Source organism: Cloeon dipterum, chromosome 3, assembly GCF_949628265.1.
Source record: "Cloeon dipterum chromosome 3, ieCloDipt1.1, whole genome shotgun sequence".
Taxonomy (NCBI): domain Eukaryota; kingdom Metazoa; phylum Arthropoda; class Insecta; order Ephemeroptera; family Baetidae; genus Cloeon; species Cloeon dipterum.
Genome location: NC_088788.1, coordinates 14,594,164 through 14,612,160, shown reverse-complemented (window position 1 = coordinate 14,612,160; position 17,997 = coordinate 14,594,164). Strand labels below are relative to the sequence as shown.

Here is a 17,997-nt window from a genome sequence, read left to right as displayed (position 1 = left end):
TCGGGCGCGTTGCCTAACCGGGGCACTGCGGCAGGCGTCGCGATCCGCGACTTGTCGTCGGCCGCCGACGCGACGGCCGGGCAATTAGACGCGTGTGCAGGCTAGCCCGAGAAATGAGCCGGCCGACGACTGACTGACTGCACTCGGCGGGCGTTCGCTGTTGCCTAGTGACGTCACCACCTATTGATTTTACGCGCGCCCAGAGAGAGGGCGTTGCGAGATTTGCGAGAGATATGTTCCTCGATCAACAAATCACTCCGCCGATTAGATTATTCCTCAGCTGAGTGAATTAGACGAGGTTTTGGCACGTTTTGCTTGTTTTCAGAACTGGTTTGCACTTTGGATTTCTCTCGGGACCGGTGGAATCGTGTCTGAAATCAATCTCGAGTGTTGCAAAAGGTTGGAAAAGATGCCAATTTTAATTCTTGACGGTTTTTTATTTAATTAAATAGAAATGCACCTTGGATACATCAAAGGCAATATAAAACGGACGGACGAGGCACGTGCCGATGTGATAAAGGAACTGCAGTATTCCGCCATAAACCAATTTGAGCGTTCGATGCAATAAAGCATCGGCAAACGCAAGGTCACGTGTTTCTCGGCTCAGGTCGCTCGCTATTTGCAATTTCAGCGCGCGTCTAGCTTATCGATGCACATGCACTCATGCTCAGCTATGCGAGGCACGCGAGAAACGGAGAAAGTTCCATGCAATCGTAATCTTTCGCTCGCTCAGAATAAAAATAAATCCTAACCACCGATTTGATCTCGGCAAAGCAGAGAATGAAGAAAATCGCATTTCGCGTTTCCAATCGAGTTGTTCCGCTGAAATTTAACGGATGTCACGCTGCAGGGGTGAAAATAGACGTGCCGGTCGCTAGACGGATAAGAAGCGGCGGCCCTGATTCACGCGGTGTGGTGGTTTTTTTAACGATCGTGTGTTCCAGCTCCATAAGACCCTTAATTGCCATTAATCATACTTCGAGCACGCGAACCGCAGGTATGCAACTGGCACGCCACCACCTCGCATTCAATAACCTTACCACGAATTTGTTTTTCTCTTGTTTATCAGCTCATTTCTGCGGTAAAATTGATTATCATCTCATTCTCCGCTGTCCGCTTACTATTTTATTATGCTGCCCTCACGAGGAAAGTTCAACACGCCCAAAATAGCTGTGGGCAGAAATAAAACTGCCCTGCAGAGAGGTAGGGTCGATTTTTCTGGACCTCAGATTAGAGTGTTCGTGATTAATAACTGACCGTGGGTTTAATCAGCTAGCCTTTATTGTTTCACCTTTCCAAACTTACGTGCACTTACGAAAATCATGTTTTCCTTTTTTTTCAATTCTACCGTAGCAAACTATCAACATTGATTTGGAATGCCTAGATGTGATGGAGCACTAAATCCAGTTACTGCCATCATTCAAGAAGTTCAATCGCATCGGGAAAATAAGTAAAAAACTTTCTGTTTTATCGTCTCGCTCACTCTCCCTTTCGCCGGTCTATCTTTATGCGCATATTTACTCCAAGTTTTAAGCCTCAAAGTCGCGTCGGTAAAACTTTGCCGTTTTGATCCAAGCACGCGCTCTCTTTGGCACTTTGGAATAAGAGATGAAATAAAAAGTCTAGTTATTACTTACTCTCTGCGCGTGTGTATTTTGCAAGGCCGGGGGAAAAGTGTTCAACGACTGATAAAGTCGACATTTTACAAGGCACGATTCCAATTTATTTATTTATTTCATTTGGCCGCTGGCAGCGGTGGACGCTATTTTTGGCACCGTCCTGCCAAAACTTTGCACGCTGTTCACTTATTCATGAGAATGTAATGATCAAAATTTATGGCCCGTTTGCAAACTCGCGACGACAAGGGGCGAAGTAACACGTCGTGAGGAAAATGTCGCAGTTCTAAATCATGTCGATATCGTGTGCTCTTGATAGACCACTTCGCAAACATTCCCTAGAGACATTTCGTGCCTGGCGGTTTTTATTTAATACACCCGGAACGGGAATAAACGTAATTTGAATTGTGTCATTGCTGAAAATAACTATGGTGTCTTGAATTAAATGTTGTGTGGTTTATCAACAGAATGGGTGACTACATGTGGACAGTTAAAGTGAAAAAACACATGGCACTGGACAAAGTACAGAACATAATTTATATTACTGCAGAGGATTCTGATTAACAAATCGTAAAAAGTGATTGACTGCACTCATTTCTAAGCACAATGAAAATGAGAGCAACTGCGAAGTCTCTTTACACTCTGCGAATCACCCTACACGTGACACAATGAAGCTCTTTCAAAGTGAAAAATTCAAACCAACATTCAGCTTCTACAAAATATTTGTGCCTGAGAAAAAAATCAATTAACTTGAACTGGGACAGACTTAATTTGAATTGGGCGAGGCCTCTGTTCCAAATACGTATGTGCATACTAAAAAAGAATTCTGTTCGTCCCTTGGACGAATGCGATATTTTACATTAACCCTTCACATCGTTTCCTTTTATAAATATTTGAACTTTATTGGTTTTCCAGGAAGGGCGTGCAATACCTCACTGATATTGTGGGTCTCCGCAATACTTTTTAAAAGGATCACGTTGGCGCATAGGCCACAAAAAGATACACATCTTTGGATTTTTAGAGCTATAAACCAAACTTTGCCGCAGTGAAGCAATGAACGATTTTCGTTTGCAAAGCTGCAGTGTACAAGAAGCGGTTGAAAATATTTCCAAATCTCGTTATTTATTCTCCGATATTTTTATGGATCAAACCAATAAATAAAAACATTTTTTTAATTCACCAGCAATGGGCTTAGAACCTCTATTATTTTTGTGGTAAGAAATCTTTCCAGCACGCGAAATCGCGCATTCTGCTCATGAAGAAAACTGTGACGCTGGCACCACTTTTTACGATAAGAACTCATTGTCAGCGTTTTCAAATAATTAGTTACATTGAAAGTGATGGTTGCCACTCCGGGTGTGCCCCTCGAGCCGATGTTCCTAGGCGTTTGGTGACAAAAACCGACTAAAGAGGCTGACTTGTTGATCTCCTTCAGATTGGGCCCGAGCACCGTGCAGTTTTTCCTTGGCTGTCGCTCGCAGTCGCAAGAAGCGAGCGACGTGCCACTCATTATTCACGGCCCTTAATTAATTAGCGAGAGGAGCGGCTGGTGCCGGGCAGCATTATTTCAAGACCGTTTTCTCCGTCCGCTCTCTCGCTCGCTCATTACGGGCCGAAACAAATGGCCCGTTCCGAGAGCGCACGCCAACTCGGCGCGAAGGAAAAAATGTGTGCGCCTTATCTGTTGATCGCCAACTTTTTGTGCACTTAGCAATAAATAGCTATTACGGCCGGGGCGCAGGAAAAGGAGGCTTATCTTGCTCGCCGCTCTACATGATCCGAATTGTTATGGCTCTGTTCGCGGCACGAAACTATTTCTCTGCGCTTGCTTACATTCCAACTCGCTCCCGCGGCAGGCATGAACAATTTTCTTGTTAAAAACCATCTGATACAGCACGAATAGGAATAATTGCGGCTTTCCCAACTGGTCTGCTGTTCACGGCTTCTGATTCAATTGAGAAAAATTTTAACATAAAAAAGTCAGTTGATTTTGGATCAAATGATGTAATATAAAACGTAACCGGTTGTATTGATTTAAAAAAATTAACAGATGATTACATAAATGTACCACTACGCCATCACACTGGCATATGCCTTGTCCGCCCGCGCGCAGCTCTCGCAGAGGTGCGAAAAAATGTAAAGCAAGCATGGCCGCCTCGAGAGCAGCCCTGAGTAGTGAGTGAGACAGGTGAAGCTGATTATCTCCGCATATTCAGTGAGGATGTCATGTAAAATATACATCGACGGAAAGCTGAGAGAACGAAATTGAACACGGTAGGTTTGCAGAGGCGAACTGGAGGAATATTTAAAATTAAACCTGCTAAAAGCAGTCGTGCCTTCTACGCTACAAAAGGACACGTACCGGCAAGATACATATTAATCTTGGTTAAAAATCTGTGCGTACCAATTTTTAGCTGAAACAATGGACAACAATCGAGAAAGAAAAATCAAGAATAGCGGTGACAGCGAAAAATTCTAGGAAAAACTCGCATTTGTTTGGCCACTAAGGCTTAAACGTACATATAGCAATTCAACCATCGATTTTATTATTATTATTTTCGATACCTTCATATAAAAAATTAAACTAAGGCAAAACAGATAGATTTCGGCTATAGCCAAAAATAAAAATTGCGGAAGTGGAACAAAAATTTAGAACTCTTGCTGGCTGAAAAATAGACCAATTGGGACCTGTTTTAGATGTTATCTGAAGTAAAATAAGTACGAAGATTACATTCCCCCACCTTGAAGGGATTTTAACAAAAATTATAGTTATGAAATCAATTATAGCATGCGATCACGATATCACATCTTAACCTAAATTTACATCACAAAGTTATTTTTCTTTGCTTTAAATTGGTGTTTAAATTGACATAGAGACACAGATCATCACTGGAAAGACAGAGAATATCGGCTCCGAAATAAACTCTAAAAATTCCAAGCTGTCTTGAGTTCATCGATAATCTTGGGAACTGACAGCATGTACGATCAAATGAGTGCAAATATTTCCTCGCATATTTCACGGTAGCACTATTTTTCTACGTATAAATCAAGAAACTGGCGTTGAATTTCTGCGCGAGTAACTTTTCCCCATCCGACCCAGTTTGCACGGAAGAAACTAGGCTACTCTTTGTATCAATAAAGCTGGCAAACAAAATAAAAATAAAACGGACGTGAGAGCCTCGAAAATAATCGGAACTTTTTCTGTTCTTGCCATTTTCATAATTCGAGCATCGACGTAATAAAATAACCATGGAGCGAGAGTTGATTCGGACGGGTAATGTTGTTGTTCAGCCACTTATTGGCACGCACGCATTGTTATTCTCGAGGATATCGCGAGTGGCACATAAGCAAGCAAGCAAGCCGAGGAGATAGACGCAGAGGTTTGGCTTCGGGCCAGCAGCTAGCCGCCACTGCCGCCGCCGAGACGAATAAAAGGGATGAAGCCGCCGTGCTCGTCATTTATCATGAGACGGCTTGTAAACAAATATTGATAAAGAGCAGGCGAGTCGTCTTATTTATTGGTTGGCGCACGTCAATTAGACACGTCAATTACTTCTCCGCTCCGTTCCACCTCGCTGCCGACTTCGCATCGGTGCTTCCTTTTTGCCACTCGCGCATCAGCACACCTTGCCAAGAGTACAACAACGTTGTTTCGGAAATTTGAGCTTTTTTATAATGGTTCATTTTATACTGAGTGTAACAATTTCTGTGACAAATTATCAGCACTTTAGACCACTCTAAAAGATTAATTAAGCGCAGCTCCTAAGAGAAATGCGCACCGGTTGTTTCTATTTGTAAGTCAGACAAAAAAAGCGTACTTTAAACCAGACTACCTGCATTCAATTAAATTCTTTCATAATTATGAAGGTATATGATCAGATCTTGACAACACGGTCTCACGGTATTTTTCTCTAAATATCTCTCGACTTTTGGGGAAAATTAGAGAAAATAAAAACCTATTGATTTTCCTTTGTTTGCACATCTGGCCGGTTGCTCATGGCCGGGCATTATTATTTAGAATCACACGAGCGAAGTTGTTAGCGGGGAATTATGCAGAGCGGCGTCCCTCGTGCCTCGCGGAATGAAACACAAGGGCCGAGAACGCGAACAAAGGCGACCAAACGAATCGACCTTCTGCCCGTTTTGTAAATAAATCCAAACCGATGATATATATCGGCCGGGCCGCACAGCAACTGCCGCAGCTGGGTTGCATGTTAATGAGGGCAAAATAAGCTGTCGAGCTGATCGCTTGTAAATCAGCTTTGAAGAGTTCAAAATTGGAACTAGCGATTAAACGGCAGTGGCTTTTGCAGATAACTTGCGGCACGAGAGAGAGAGAGAAAGAGAGAGTGAGCGCGGCAAATAAATTAGATTTTTATCCCGGCGAGCAGGCGAGGTGAGCCGAAGGTGCTCTTTATCTCTCTCACTCCCGCAGCCTCGGCCGCAGAATTGACTCGGCACTTTTGCATGCGGCGTGCACAGACAGTGGAGGCCAATTTCGCGTTTGGCCTACTTTGACGCCGATTCCCACGCCCGAGTGCAATTTACTAGCGGGGGAGTGTGCAAAACGGCCTAAACGACGCACGCCGGCAAAGAGCCGTTATTATCTCAGCCTTTGCTGCCGGAAAAAAACCTGGTGGGGGCTCGACTTCTTGAAAACATTTGCTTGTATAACCGGGTCTGGGTGCTTTTTTCTTTACATGCATCGATTTTTAGTCTGTCAATGTCTTTTTTTAATTTTGTGGAATTATTAAAAAAGTAGAAGTTTCTATATTGTAGCCTCTGCTTATTCATTTATTTGACAAAAGTGTGAATAAAAATCCCTTGGCTTAACTACTTGAGCTGGAATAATACCAAACCCTTCTTATTTTGGACTAAATAGTGGTGAGGGTGAATTATTATTTTAATCTAGTCTTTTAGACACTATTAACAAGTTGCCAACAATTTAGATGGGTTCGATCCAGTTGTTATCGTTTAATTTGATCTCCATTGTTTTGCTCTAATTTAATCTAATTTTCTACAGCAGTTTATAGACCATTAATTAACATGAACGCCGCGTGTTTCGCATAGTTTTGATTTTACAATATCATTAACGTCTATGAGAGCCTGTTAAATAAAAATAATGCGAGTTGTTAAACTAGAGAAGATCTACTCTAGTGTGAATTTTGCAGCGTGCCAAAAACTTTTTTAAATTCAACTCATGAGATTCTATTAATTCTAACATGTCAATTTGAATAGATATTTTCCTTCCAATTCTATCTTAAAAATGTTGAAATCCAAATTTGCAGTGGAAAATATTTGTTGACATTTTCTTTTGTTATAGAACCCTCTATTTTCTGAAAATGATATCGACGACTGCAGATTCCCCTTTCACAGAGCCCCAGTAAAATTTCCAAGCAAATAACCCACTTGAAGGGCAAAATTGCGGGCGTCTCTCACGAACGAACCCCTTTTAAGGCGTAGCTGTAAAAATCGCGCTCTCTTCCACTCCCCCTGCTGTTGCAAGCGCCAAAATTGTTATCATTTGCTCGGCATCAAGTCCTCTTGTCCGTGTTTTGCCGCGGCTACCCTCCTTCACTCCTCGACTGGGGAATAAACAACACACCCTCTGGCAGCGAAACAAGCTGCGCCGTCCGCAAGGCACCACCACCTTCTTCTTCTTCTGCATCTCGGGAAGCAAGCAACACGTATGCTAATTTTCGGCGGTGCGTGCGTGCGAGCTGAGAAATGAGATGCCTGCGCGCTGAATCATGATTTTTACGCCGCTCCAGCATATATATATATATGCCAACCCTCGTGCGGCCTAGATGGAACAAATTATGGAGTCGTCGAGTAAAGTTTTCGGCGCGCGGGCAAGCAAAAAGTGCATCGATTGACAAAGTGTGTGTCTGGCTGGCTGGCGAGGCGAGATCGAACCACACACGCGGCAAGTCATTAGGGCTTGTTTTGTGTCGCACGCCCCTTGGCGCGTGTAATGCAAATAAAGGAAGGTGCGACCCGCCCGCCAGCCCGCGCTACTCCAGGAAGCCGGCCTTGCGCAAGACGTGACGTGCTTCTGACTTTCGAGTCGCATTATATTTGCTCTTTGCTCTCTGCGCGTTCGCGAGCAACCCTCCTCTCCCGCAAGGCAATACGTTCTGCTTTTATAAGCCCGTTTCTATTTGCAAACCTTTCTTTGTTTACCGCATGACTTGCATAATCAATTGAAATTTTATTTTCTCCTTCTCCTAGGCAATAAGGCGATGAAAGTCCTACTGAACCGCAACGAACGCGCTCTTTGCCATAATAGGCCATTACTGGCTCGATTAGTGCAGCCATTGGGGCTTGCGTAAGTGGCCTTGTGCGCCGGCTAAAAGCACATAAAGTATGCGATAAATATGCAACTTTCGCAACTTCCACAGCACGGTTTTTGCGGTGAAAACATTTCAGCTTCGTTTTTTATTTATTTGGATAGTCCTAATCCATGAAATACACATGAAAAATTTGCATTGAACGCAATCAGGTCACTTTTTCATATTTTTAATGCAATTCACGGAATGGTTTGACGACTGTCGCCTGACCTATGAGTTAATGGTGATTAAAATCTATGTGATAATTATTTTGGTTAGTCTTTTTACATGATTTAAATCGGTATATTTTGTCGGGAACAAACTGGACATTTTTTGGGTTAAAAGTAGAAAATGGAGAAATTAATGATAGGGAATTAAAAATTAAACAACTGCCAACAAATTGTGTGATTTTTATCGATATTCTGATGAATGTAGTCGATCTTTTTAACAGATAGTGATTCATAATCCTCTGCAGCTAATATTTACTTTTGGATTTTTTTATTTCAGGTAAAGTAATGCCAAAATCAAAGCGAGAACGTGCAAGATAATTTGAACTAGCAGCATCAGCCCAATATAAAGTTACTATATTTTGCATAGTTCATTCCACTTTTTACTGGTTCGATAATAATTTACAATTGTGCATCATCCATTTAGTTCTGTATTTAGTTTTAATTCCATTGGTGCACATTCAATTCAAGCCACCCACCCTTTTTTAGATCAAAAGGGTCTAAAGAGCAGCTCCATTCATCTGGCCTCTTAAATATTATTCATTATTTTTAAAGAGTAACGGAAGTGCATGCAAGTGTCCAAGTATGGTTTATGAGATAAATGAATCATTAATTTTAGAAACAACTTAAGATTTGGCTTCGCGTCAAATAAGTGTTAATTAATTACAAGATTAACATGCAAGCAACAAACTGTTCATTTTGTCTTGCTTTATCGTTCATAATCAACAATTAATTATGCCGTAATAATTTAACTGTTCTTTTCTTGACGGTTCTTAAGTAAAAATCCTACACTGGAGGAAAGTTCCTCAACAAATTAGTGGGCCCTAAAACCTAATTTTCGCAGACGCGTTAATTACAAAGGTGATGAAAAATTGAAATACTTTAGTTTACGGCGTCGTAAAATCCGCAAACAGCCTTTTAGTACTCGCCACCCAAACATCTGGAAGGAACTCGGTTGAAAAATCCCCCTCTTGATTACGGACCACCACTCTCTGCACCCCGCGACACCCGAAAGTGCTGCAGAGGCCATTTGAAAACGTAAAGCAGTCAGCCTTGGCTGCGGAGTTACTTCGCACACTGCACCGCCATCAAGACCATTCTCCGTAGGTGCTGCATTTGGGGCCGAGGAGCGAGCCAGCGGGGCCGTAAATAGACTGCGCCAATCGCTGAAGGCAAGGTCGATACTTCAGTCGGCGCGAGCAGTGTGTGTATGTATTTGTGCAAGCACCTCCCGAGAGGGAAGCAAACGAGCTGCAGGTCATTTTGTCTTGGCCGCACCTGAGGGCCGTTTTTCTTCTAGTTGGCGGTGCGACAAACATTTCGCTCTTTATCGCCGCTGCCAACCTCCTGCAGGACAAATTTTACGGCCGGGCACTGCTTCTCAAATGAAAGATTAGAAAAAAGGACCAGCCTTTCCGGCTCGCATTGCCAAGCAAGCTCACGCTTTTGTTATAATATATGAACCGGCTTTCCTGTGTTTTTTAGGATGATTAACGGTGACAGGTGATCTGATAGGTGCTTTCCGTGGTATTTGCGCCGTGGTTTCGCTTTAAAGCGTGTTTTGGAGGTGAGATTGGAACATTTTTGAGATGAATATCAGTAGGAAATGCGGCAAAGCTATTTATGCTAATTAAAAATAGCAGAGTTCAAGTTTCCCGCAGTGCTTGTACAGTTGTGACATTGTTAGTAAAAAATATGCGAGAAGTAGTTTGAAAGAGTAAAATTGTGGTAGAATCGCACAATATTTCTCGCTCTGTTGAATACACTCTGCGGAATGAAAGACATCCGACAAAAAATCGTCAAAGACTATATTATAACAGCAGCAAATAATAAAACGCTACAATACGCAGTTTACAATTTTGAACAGCTTCCAAAAATCTCATTTTTAGCGCTGCGATGTGGCAAAAGTAGCAAAACGAGTTCGATTACAAAAATCTGGCCGTCGCGCAAGAGGAAACGCTTGATTTAAACGCCCCTCCGCAATTAGCACGAAATTTCACCAGCACACGAAGACTGGAAGGTTTTATCGGCTGCGGAGTACGCATTCTTGGTTCTTGGCCGGCCGAACGCAAGAGGAGCGACAAAGACGAAGAGCCGGCTGTCACGAGTGTCCACATGATGGAAGCACTCTTGATTGGTGACCACGCCGGACGCGCATAATTAAGACCCGGGCTCTTTCTCTCTGCCTGCTATTCCTGGCCGCGCGCGGCCGCCTAAAGTGTTTTCATTTCGGCGCCGCGCGGGAAAATGACGATTCGAATAAACGCCGGCGGCGGTGGCGGCGAAATTAGCGGCCGAGCACGAGGAGGATGATTCCTCCGAGGCCCCTTCCACTTTGCTATACATGCATGTTCTCACTATATTTATCTGTACTGCGCGTACGTGTGCTTGCAGAGCTTTAATGGTGTACTCGCTCTCACACTCAGCTGCTATCTCATTACACACGAGCCAAACAGATTCAATTTCCAGCTAGAATGACGCAAAATCCACTCGCTCGCTGTGTGTATCAACCCGAGAAGCGAATTTTTGCTTCGTCGCTCGCTCACTGTTCGTCAAACTGCACTATTGATCCAATTAGTGCGGCAAGACGCTGGATTTCCGTCTGAGGTTCAAAAGGCCATGCAGCGTACGTCGTCTCGGTTTGCAACAGACTGCCTTTTTAATTTGAATTAGTTACGCAGCCGCTCCTTGGCTGCCTACTTTTTTATTTTTTTCAAAGGAGGCGCAGAACCAACAAGAGCCGCGAGTTTTGTTTTGCGTTGGTTGGTTGCTTCAAATGCTTCATTGAAATACATACTAACACAAAAGGATTGGCTAATACTTGTGCTCGGAGGAGTTCTATTTTTAAAAAGATGAGTAAAGCTTCAGTTAAATTGAAATTGTGGCTGGCATTTGCTGAAAGAATTGCAATGAGTTCTTATTTGGGACTCGCGCTTAAGTCGCAATAATTGAAGTATTTACAGAAATATCTTTGGCTGCTGTTGAAGCACTTGAAATTTCATCCTGTAGCTAATAAAATTTATGTAAAGCAATTTTGTCTAGCTGCTTGTGATAAAATTTCGCTCTCGAGGGTCCCTCCACTTAGAATTTAATTGAACATTTTTCGTTTCTTTCCTCTAAATTGGTTAATGAGAATGAACTTAATTAATCGTGATAAATTCGGGTCGACTCCTTGACAAAGCCCGTCCGTCATATGATCAATTGATTTTAATTGAATCCAAATTTCAGACGGGAGCGATCAGCTGCGACCGACTCCTTCGCATTCCGCACTAATTGGCGAGGATCAAAGGCAGATAAATTGGCGGCAAAAGAAAGACGGCACTGAATTCGATTCGCGGGAGATCCATCTATCAATGAGGCCGTTCGCCCTTTTTCTGGCCGGCCGCGGCCGCTGATCACTTCGCTCGTTCGCCAGCCAATAGATACAGCGTGTAGTACTGCTTTTGGCACCATTATCCCGGCCCTTTTCTTGGCACGCCGTGATTCTCATTAACAAACATTTGCCAAAATGTTTTTGTAGACGACACCGCGCGCAGGCCAACACGTGTAAATTTCTATTGCCTGCCTTTTCGTTCGCACAGGTGGCAACGCAAATTCCGATCACGTTCGGGATTTATTTTCGGAAACATCAGGGATTTCCGCGTCAATGCAAAGAGCTGCTCAATGAACCGGTGGTAATCAGTGTGTTTCAACTGTGAAGCTGATGTTTTATTTTGTGTTAAATCACGCTCGGCGTTTTCGGCTCTTCGCGCGAGGAACTGCATAGATACAAGAGGATTACACTCCAAACGGAAATGTTTTTCTCGAGCACTTTCATCTTTGTAACGCGCATGCTGGCCTAGATATCTGGAAATTGTGTCATGAAAATGGGCCGTTGCTTTGCACGGAATGAGTCTCGTTCTTTCGTTCAAAAATAGTGCAAATACCAGGGCTGAAAACTTAAATTTGTTAATTTCAGTCAATATAATTTTTCGAGCCATATGTAGATGGTAATTGACATTAAATCTTTACGAGTTATGTAATTGTGATTTCATAAATGGCGTGTTCAGCTGTGATAAAAACGATTGGAGTCTCGCGCAAGCAGCCAAATCTGTGATCAAGTGATTTAAATTTGTATAGTTATACTAATTTTATTGTTGTATGTGAATTGTATTGTCTCGTAGCACACCTTGAGTGTTGAATAACTTTACCATCATAAATGGCGTCTTAAAACCAACTTATCGCAGCTATTTTTGTAACTCTAGTATTTTTGGCGTTAACCGTGAAAATTTAGCTTTATTGTGGACAATTGACAAAGAGCCTTATTTTGTTTTACAAGAAGATTTCGGAAAACAGCCTTAATAATCGTTTTTAATTAAAGTGCTAAACGATTCAGCTTTAAGTTGGCACCATATTTAAGAAAAAGGTCCAAACAATAATTTTTTAAATTAAATTCCAATCGACAAAACATATGTTGTTAAAAAGTTAGGGTTCAGTTAAAAGATTTCATGAGGCATGTATTGAAAAATGCTAAAAACAAAATTTTCTAGGTGTATGTTATACCTTTGGATATTTTCTACTCGATTTCACCTTGATCTGTCGAATTCCCGGGATTTTTCATTTTAATTTTACTCTGAAATCGGAACTGGCCGCATACACAGCGCGATTTGTAGGAAGTAAATAAAAGCAGGGATAGGTCATAAAACGAACCCCCCAGCCGGATTTAATCGCAAGGGCCTGGACAACGATCGGTCCCGCGGGCGAGGAATAAGCGGCCCACGGAAGAGCGAGAGGCGCCCGGAGGCCTGTATCAGCTGCCGCGGGGGCGGTGGTGGCGGCGGCGGGGGGCTGGAGCGCATACCTGCTTGAATCCACGGTACATAACCCTGATCTCCTGTCGCGTGAACTTGGTCTGCCTGCAGAGGTCCTCGAGGGCGACCGGCCGGTGTTTGGGCAGGTTGCGGCTCGGCTCGAGCTCGAACACGATGTCGTCGACGGGGCTGTCGGGCGGGGTGGCCATGGCTCTTCGCGGGGTGCTCGTCAGCGGCGGCCGCGCCTCCACATGCTCTCGCTCGCTAGGCCGCTCGTTGGCTCTGGCTCGCTGCTCGACCCGCACTCGCACTGACTCGCTCGGCTCGCTGGGGACGAGGCAGGCAGCTCGCAACGGCGGCGGCACCGGCACCGGCCAGGACCGCGAGCGCTGCGCGCGCGCCCAATCAATCCCATTCAGCAGCCAGCGCAGCTCCTGCTGCCTCGGCTCTGCTCAGCTGCCGCTGCGCTTGCTGCTTGCTCGCTAACTAAGCCCTTTCCTGCCACCTGCCCCTCTGGCGGCCACTCGCGGTGCCCACAAACGCCGCCTCCGACCCCTGCCCTGACGCCAGGCTCGACGCTTGATGATAGGACACGAGCCACGGCTTTCCTCACCTCTTTCTCTCTCGGATGCCATTTCTCTAGAATCGGAAATTTGAAATTAAATAAAGCATTCTCATCATGAAACTAGGGCATTTATTTTGCACTCAAGAAAACTCTCAGGAGGCCAAGTTTTAGTTATTAAAAAAAATTGTATTGGATTGTATATTGCAGCCTCTTGTGATGTGAATCATGTTCAGTGTTCAAATTTCTCGAGTGCTGCTCAAAGATAAAATTTTGATTTATTTCAAAATAGAATTTTTGATAACTTTGGTTTACAGACATGATTTAATGAAATAGATCTATTGGTCCAGTATAAATTTTACATTATATTTACAATATTTACCCTCTTAAAGGGGAAAAGTGGTCATAAAATAGACTGACAATGCTTACCGTGCTGGTGATCGATATGTTAAGCACACTGTGTCCCTCATAATAGATTGCATTCGTCATTTAATTAAGCTTAAATAATTCCTAATTAAAAAAAGACTGACGACTTGATAAAAGATTATTATTTTATCGAATAAAGATATTGCACGGTTTTACCCTGTATAGTGAAGTCCTAGCTTCCTCGATGTGCAGAGCAGCCTCTAGCTTTGACGGAGGTGTTGATGATATAGCAAAAAGGCGTCGTGTACTTTGTTTTTTAATCTCCAAATCGCTCGTCGGAGATTAACTCGGCGTGGTATAGAAATCAGGGGCCGCGCGGCGCAAAGCAGTGCGCGATGAGTTACGACGGCGACCACACGCAGCATCATCACTCTTTGCGACCCTCCTTCCTGGTCGACGACATTCTCAGGAAGGAGCAGCACCACCAAGCAGCCCTGCCCTTCCGCCCTTTGCCCGCCTACGCCCCGCCGTGGCTGTGGAGCCAGCAACCGACGCCTCTCACAACCTACTTCCACCCTTACAGAGGTATCTCGCGTTTTTTGCATACCCCTCATTAATCATCCACCTGAATAAAGGACGGGTGGATTTTGCCTCTTAAAAAGATATCCCAAGACTTTCGTGACGCAACTGTAAGTCTAGAATCATTTATAGCACGAAAAATATGTTTCAGTTCAAAATAAATGCAAAGCATGAGGTCCAGCGAGTTGTTCACTAATTCTGGAAATGCCTATTAAATCTCCTAAAATGAGATGATGAGATTTTTAATATTACATTTTTGTGATGACAGGTCTTGAAAAAAAACCTTAAATTATTTCTAGTGCTAATTTATTGAACATATAAATTATTTGAGGAATCAGAAATAATTTTGGAAGGTGAATTAGCATGCTCATTTGTGAAACGCAATAATTATGGATTCAGTTTTATCGTTAATCACAATATCTGGGGGATTAGCCAGCACTAAATTCATGTTTTAGTACAGCGAGAGAGTTTAGAGATAGGTGCAACAGATAGAGAAAGTCAATCAAATTGAAGGGTCTTTTAATTATCTTGTGTATTCCTGTCATAATATCTTTTTAAGTGTATGCAACTGTTTCAATGACAGTATTAGTAATCAATCATCGGCAGTAATCCGCGATGTCTTCAACTTTCGGAGCTTAAACAAGATCTCTATCATATTAATCACTTGTTATTTTTCTGCACCATCTTGCTCAAATTGTCCCAACAAATCCACTGATAACGGTGTCAATTCGTCGAGGATAGGCTAGTCGTTGAAATCTATGCCTTGACTTTGATCTTCGTCGGCCAATTCGCGCCTATTTGCTTTCCTCGTCTATGCATAATCTATTCGATCTACTCCGTCAACAGGAATATTGAAGTTTCAAGGGTGGAACTAGTGATTTTTGAGAGCTCGCGTCTATTCACTTATGTGTGTTTGAACGGTGCTCAAGTGGCTGATAAGCTAATGACATGTCAGATTGCCTGTTGACTGACTTGTTAAACACTCGATTACTCACTTTATCAGCTGCCAATATCGACTTATTAATCTCTCCAATATACAACGCTATCACCTCATCGTGCGCATTATGCATGTATAAAAAGCTATCTCTGTGCGCGCTGCTTCTGCTGCTCGAAATAAGCGTTTCAAGGCATGCGGACCCTAATTATATGACAAATTATTGTTTCATTAAAATGTTTTGCTTCTTATCTGCGACACGTTAATTTCTTCATATCTTAATCACACTCATTAGACGCGAGCTGCAAAGAATAAACACTCTTGGACTGTAATTTCTTTCCTTCCAGGGTTTCTGCAGCCGCAGTGGTTTCACCTGCGGCCAAACAAGAGAAAGGGTGGCCAGGTGCGGTTCTCCTCGCAACAAAGTGCTTTGCTCGAGAGGAAATTCAAAGAACAACAGTACTTGAGCCCGGAACAAAGGCGACAACTGGCCGAGGCGCTCTCGCTCACCGAGAGACAAGTATGTCACTTGCATATCATGACTGTGCCCCAAATCGAAATACACGAGCAAAAAATTCTGAGAATATAACCTAAAAAATAGGCTTTATCTTTTAATGCACTAACAATAAGAGGTTTTTTTAACTATCGCTTTTTATATTTTCAGATCAAGACCTGGTTTCAAAACAGAAGAGCTAAATGGAGAAGGTCTAAAGACGTGAGCTTTCTGCTAAAAATTATAATACATTTTCTTACTATGAATTTTTCAGGGCACCCAGGAATGTAGCAGCTCGTCTGACACGGAATCAAATTCTCTCTCGCACAGTAATGATGCTGGAGTCTCAAAAAAGACTGTAAATTTTTCTGAATCTGCTAACTTTGGTCATGGAAAAATGTCTGAATCGTTTGAATGTGGCGCAAGTCCCGTGAATAAAGTTTGATTTTTTTTCTTGTTATGACAAATTTTCAATTGAAACTTAAACCCTACAATCTTCCTGTTATTTTACCATTAGAGGCCTCTTTCATTATGTCGTGCGCCATTTATTAGACATTTTAGCAAAGTTTTAAATAATATCAATGACTTTGTAGTTTTAGTAGAGGCATGCGAAGTTATGCAACTTCTTGACACTCGCACCGCGCAGGTTGCATAACTTTGTAACATGCAAATTAGTCCTAGCAAAATGTCTCTTGGCAGGGACGTGTGACACGTGGATTAATTTTGCGAAACATAATGCGATGAATAAAGAAGTACTATCAAGGCACGAGGTAAAAATTTGTGTAAAATCAGGGAATCTTTGAAAGCTTATCATTAAAAATTTATCTTTTATAATCTTTAGGATAAGTCTGATTCTATGATACCTAAAATGGAAAATTTCTATCAATTTTTAACCATAGTTAGTAGAAAATCTCGAAAATCTCATGATTGCAGCATAAGGTTGCAGCATAAGGCAAAAAAACAGCCCGTTGGCTCGCATTGTTAAGGCACTCTCAGGAGTGTCAAAGCAATGGGAGGTATTTGAGCAGTTTGGAGATCTAATACTGGCTACCCAATGTCAGAGATGGCAAAAAGTGGTTAGTTTAGTGACTCGAATTGCTCAAATTGCTCGACGGGCTGGGAGGCGCACCGGCGCCGACTCGCTACTTGCTGGTTTGCACCTTTCCAGCATGCGTGATTTGGCTTCACGGGACAAATGTCTAGCGTTTCAATGCAGTCCTCGGTGCAGAAGCAAGTGGCCCTTCAGTGGGCTGGGTCCCTGTGCGGCCTGGTGCGCCCATGTTATCCGTTCGCGGTGTTATTGGGACCCGGGTTTCAGCATTCGTACTAGTGCAGTGCGCGCCCTTCCCGGTCCTCGGACGGACAAGGATAAAAAGAGCAAAAAAAAGGTCAACAGGGAAAATTTAATTATATCTATGAGTTACAAATCATGATGTTTTTTAAAGAAATACTTATTATATTTTTGCAATTAAAAAATCTACAGTACATATATTATCTTTTCTCTCTATGCTCTCTAAGTATGATTATTCAAATTCAACAATCTATTAAATAGGCCGAAATAAAATATGTTATTGACAAAACACTTCTATAAATATAATTATATCTCTTTTGGACTCTTTTGCAAGCTTTCAATGATTTGACCAATTTTTATCTATCATATCTGAAAATAGGACTAGGCATTTAGCAAAGCAGGACAGATTCACATCTTTTTAAATTACATTGTTGTAATAGTATGGATGTAGATAACCACAACTACATACTAATAAACAGTAAATAATAAATGTGCTATGTAGTTTTTTTCTATAAATTGCTGTGGTTTTTTTATTAGAAACTAAATACGTCATTTGCAAAGGAAACTTAACTTAAAATAACGACAGAATAAATTAACAAAAGCGTGAAAGTGAAAAGTCCCCGTGGAATACTGCCAGAAAAGCAGGACGTACGAAGCGATTGAAATTCCGCCACAAAACACTCACGCACGGCTCTTATTATTACCCATAATTATTATTACAAAATTAATTGCCATGGCAGCACGTTGGCAATGGTCGATTATCGCGCGCACTGACCAAGCCGACCAGCGGCGCATTCCCGCGAGTCACGC

General features: G+C 42.6%; 2 protein-coding genes across 2 annotated transcripts in view; one reads left to right on the top strand and one right to left on the bottom strand.

Annotated features, from left to right (window-relative positions):
- The window catches only part of LOC135939048 (Kv channel-interacting protein 1), a 32,330-nt gene extending 18,974 nt beyond the window's left edge, over positions 1-13,356 (bottom strand). Inside the window, exon 1 of the mRNA XM_065483191.1 lies at positions 13,013-13,356. Within this exon, the coding sequence (XP_065339263.1) occupies positions 13,013-13,171 (159 nt within the window). The 5' untranslated portion in view covers positions 13,172-13,356. The remainder of the gene's footprint in view (positions 1-13,012) is intronic.
- An 809-nt stretch (positions 13,357-14,165) lies between these two features.
- On the top strand, positions 14,166-16,354 carry LOC135939383 (hematopoietically-expressed homeobox protein hhex-like). The gene is made up of 4 exons (XM_065483720.1): positions 14,166-14,475; positions 15,751-15,923; positions 16,068-16,118; positions 16,171-16,354. The coding sequence occupies exons 1-4, from the start codon at positions 14,286-14,288 to the stop codon at positions 16,339-16,341; spliced, it is 585 nt and encodes a 194-aa protein (XP_065339792.1). The 5' UTR covers positions 14,166-14,285; the 3' UTR covers positions 16,342-16,354.
- The last annotated feature ends 1,643 nt before the right edge of the window (positions 16,355-17,997 follow it).

Bases quoted from the DNA above. Each gene is read 5' to 3' on its own strand.
- LOC135939383 (XM_065483720.1), top strand. From the start codon at position 14,286: ATGAGTTACGACGGCGACCACACGCAGCATCATCACTCTTTGCGACCC. The intron at 14,476-15,750 runs GTATCTCGCGTT...CTTTCCTTCCAG, and splicing joins CTACTTCCACCCTTACAGAG to GGTTTCTGCAGCCGCAGTGG. The intron at 16,119-16,170 runs GTGAGCTTTCTG...TGAATTTTTCAG, and splicing joins AATGGAGAAGGTCTAAAGAC to GGCACCCAGGAATGTAGCAG.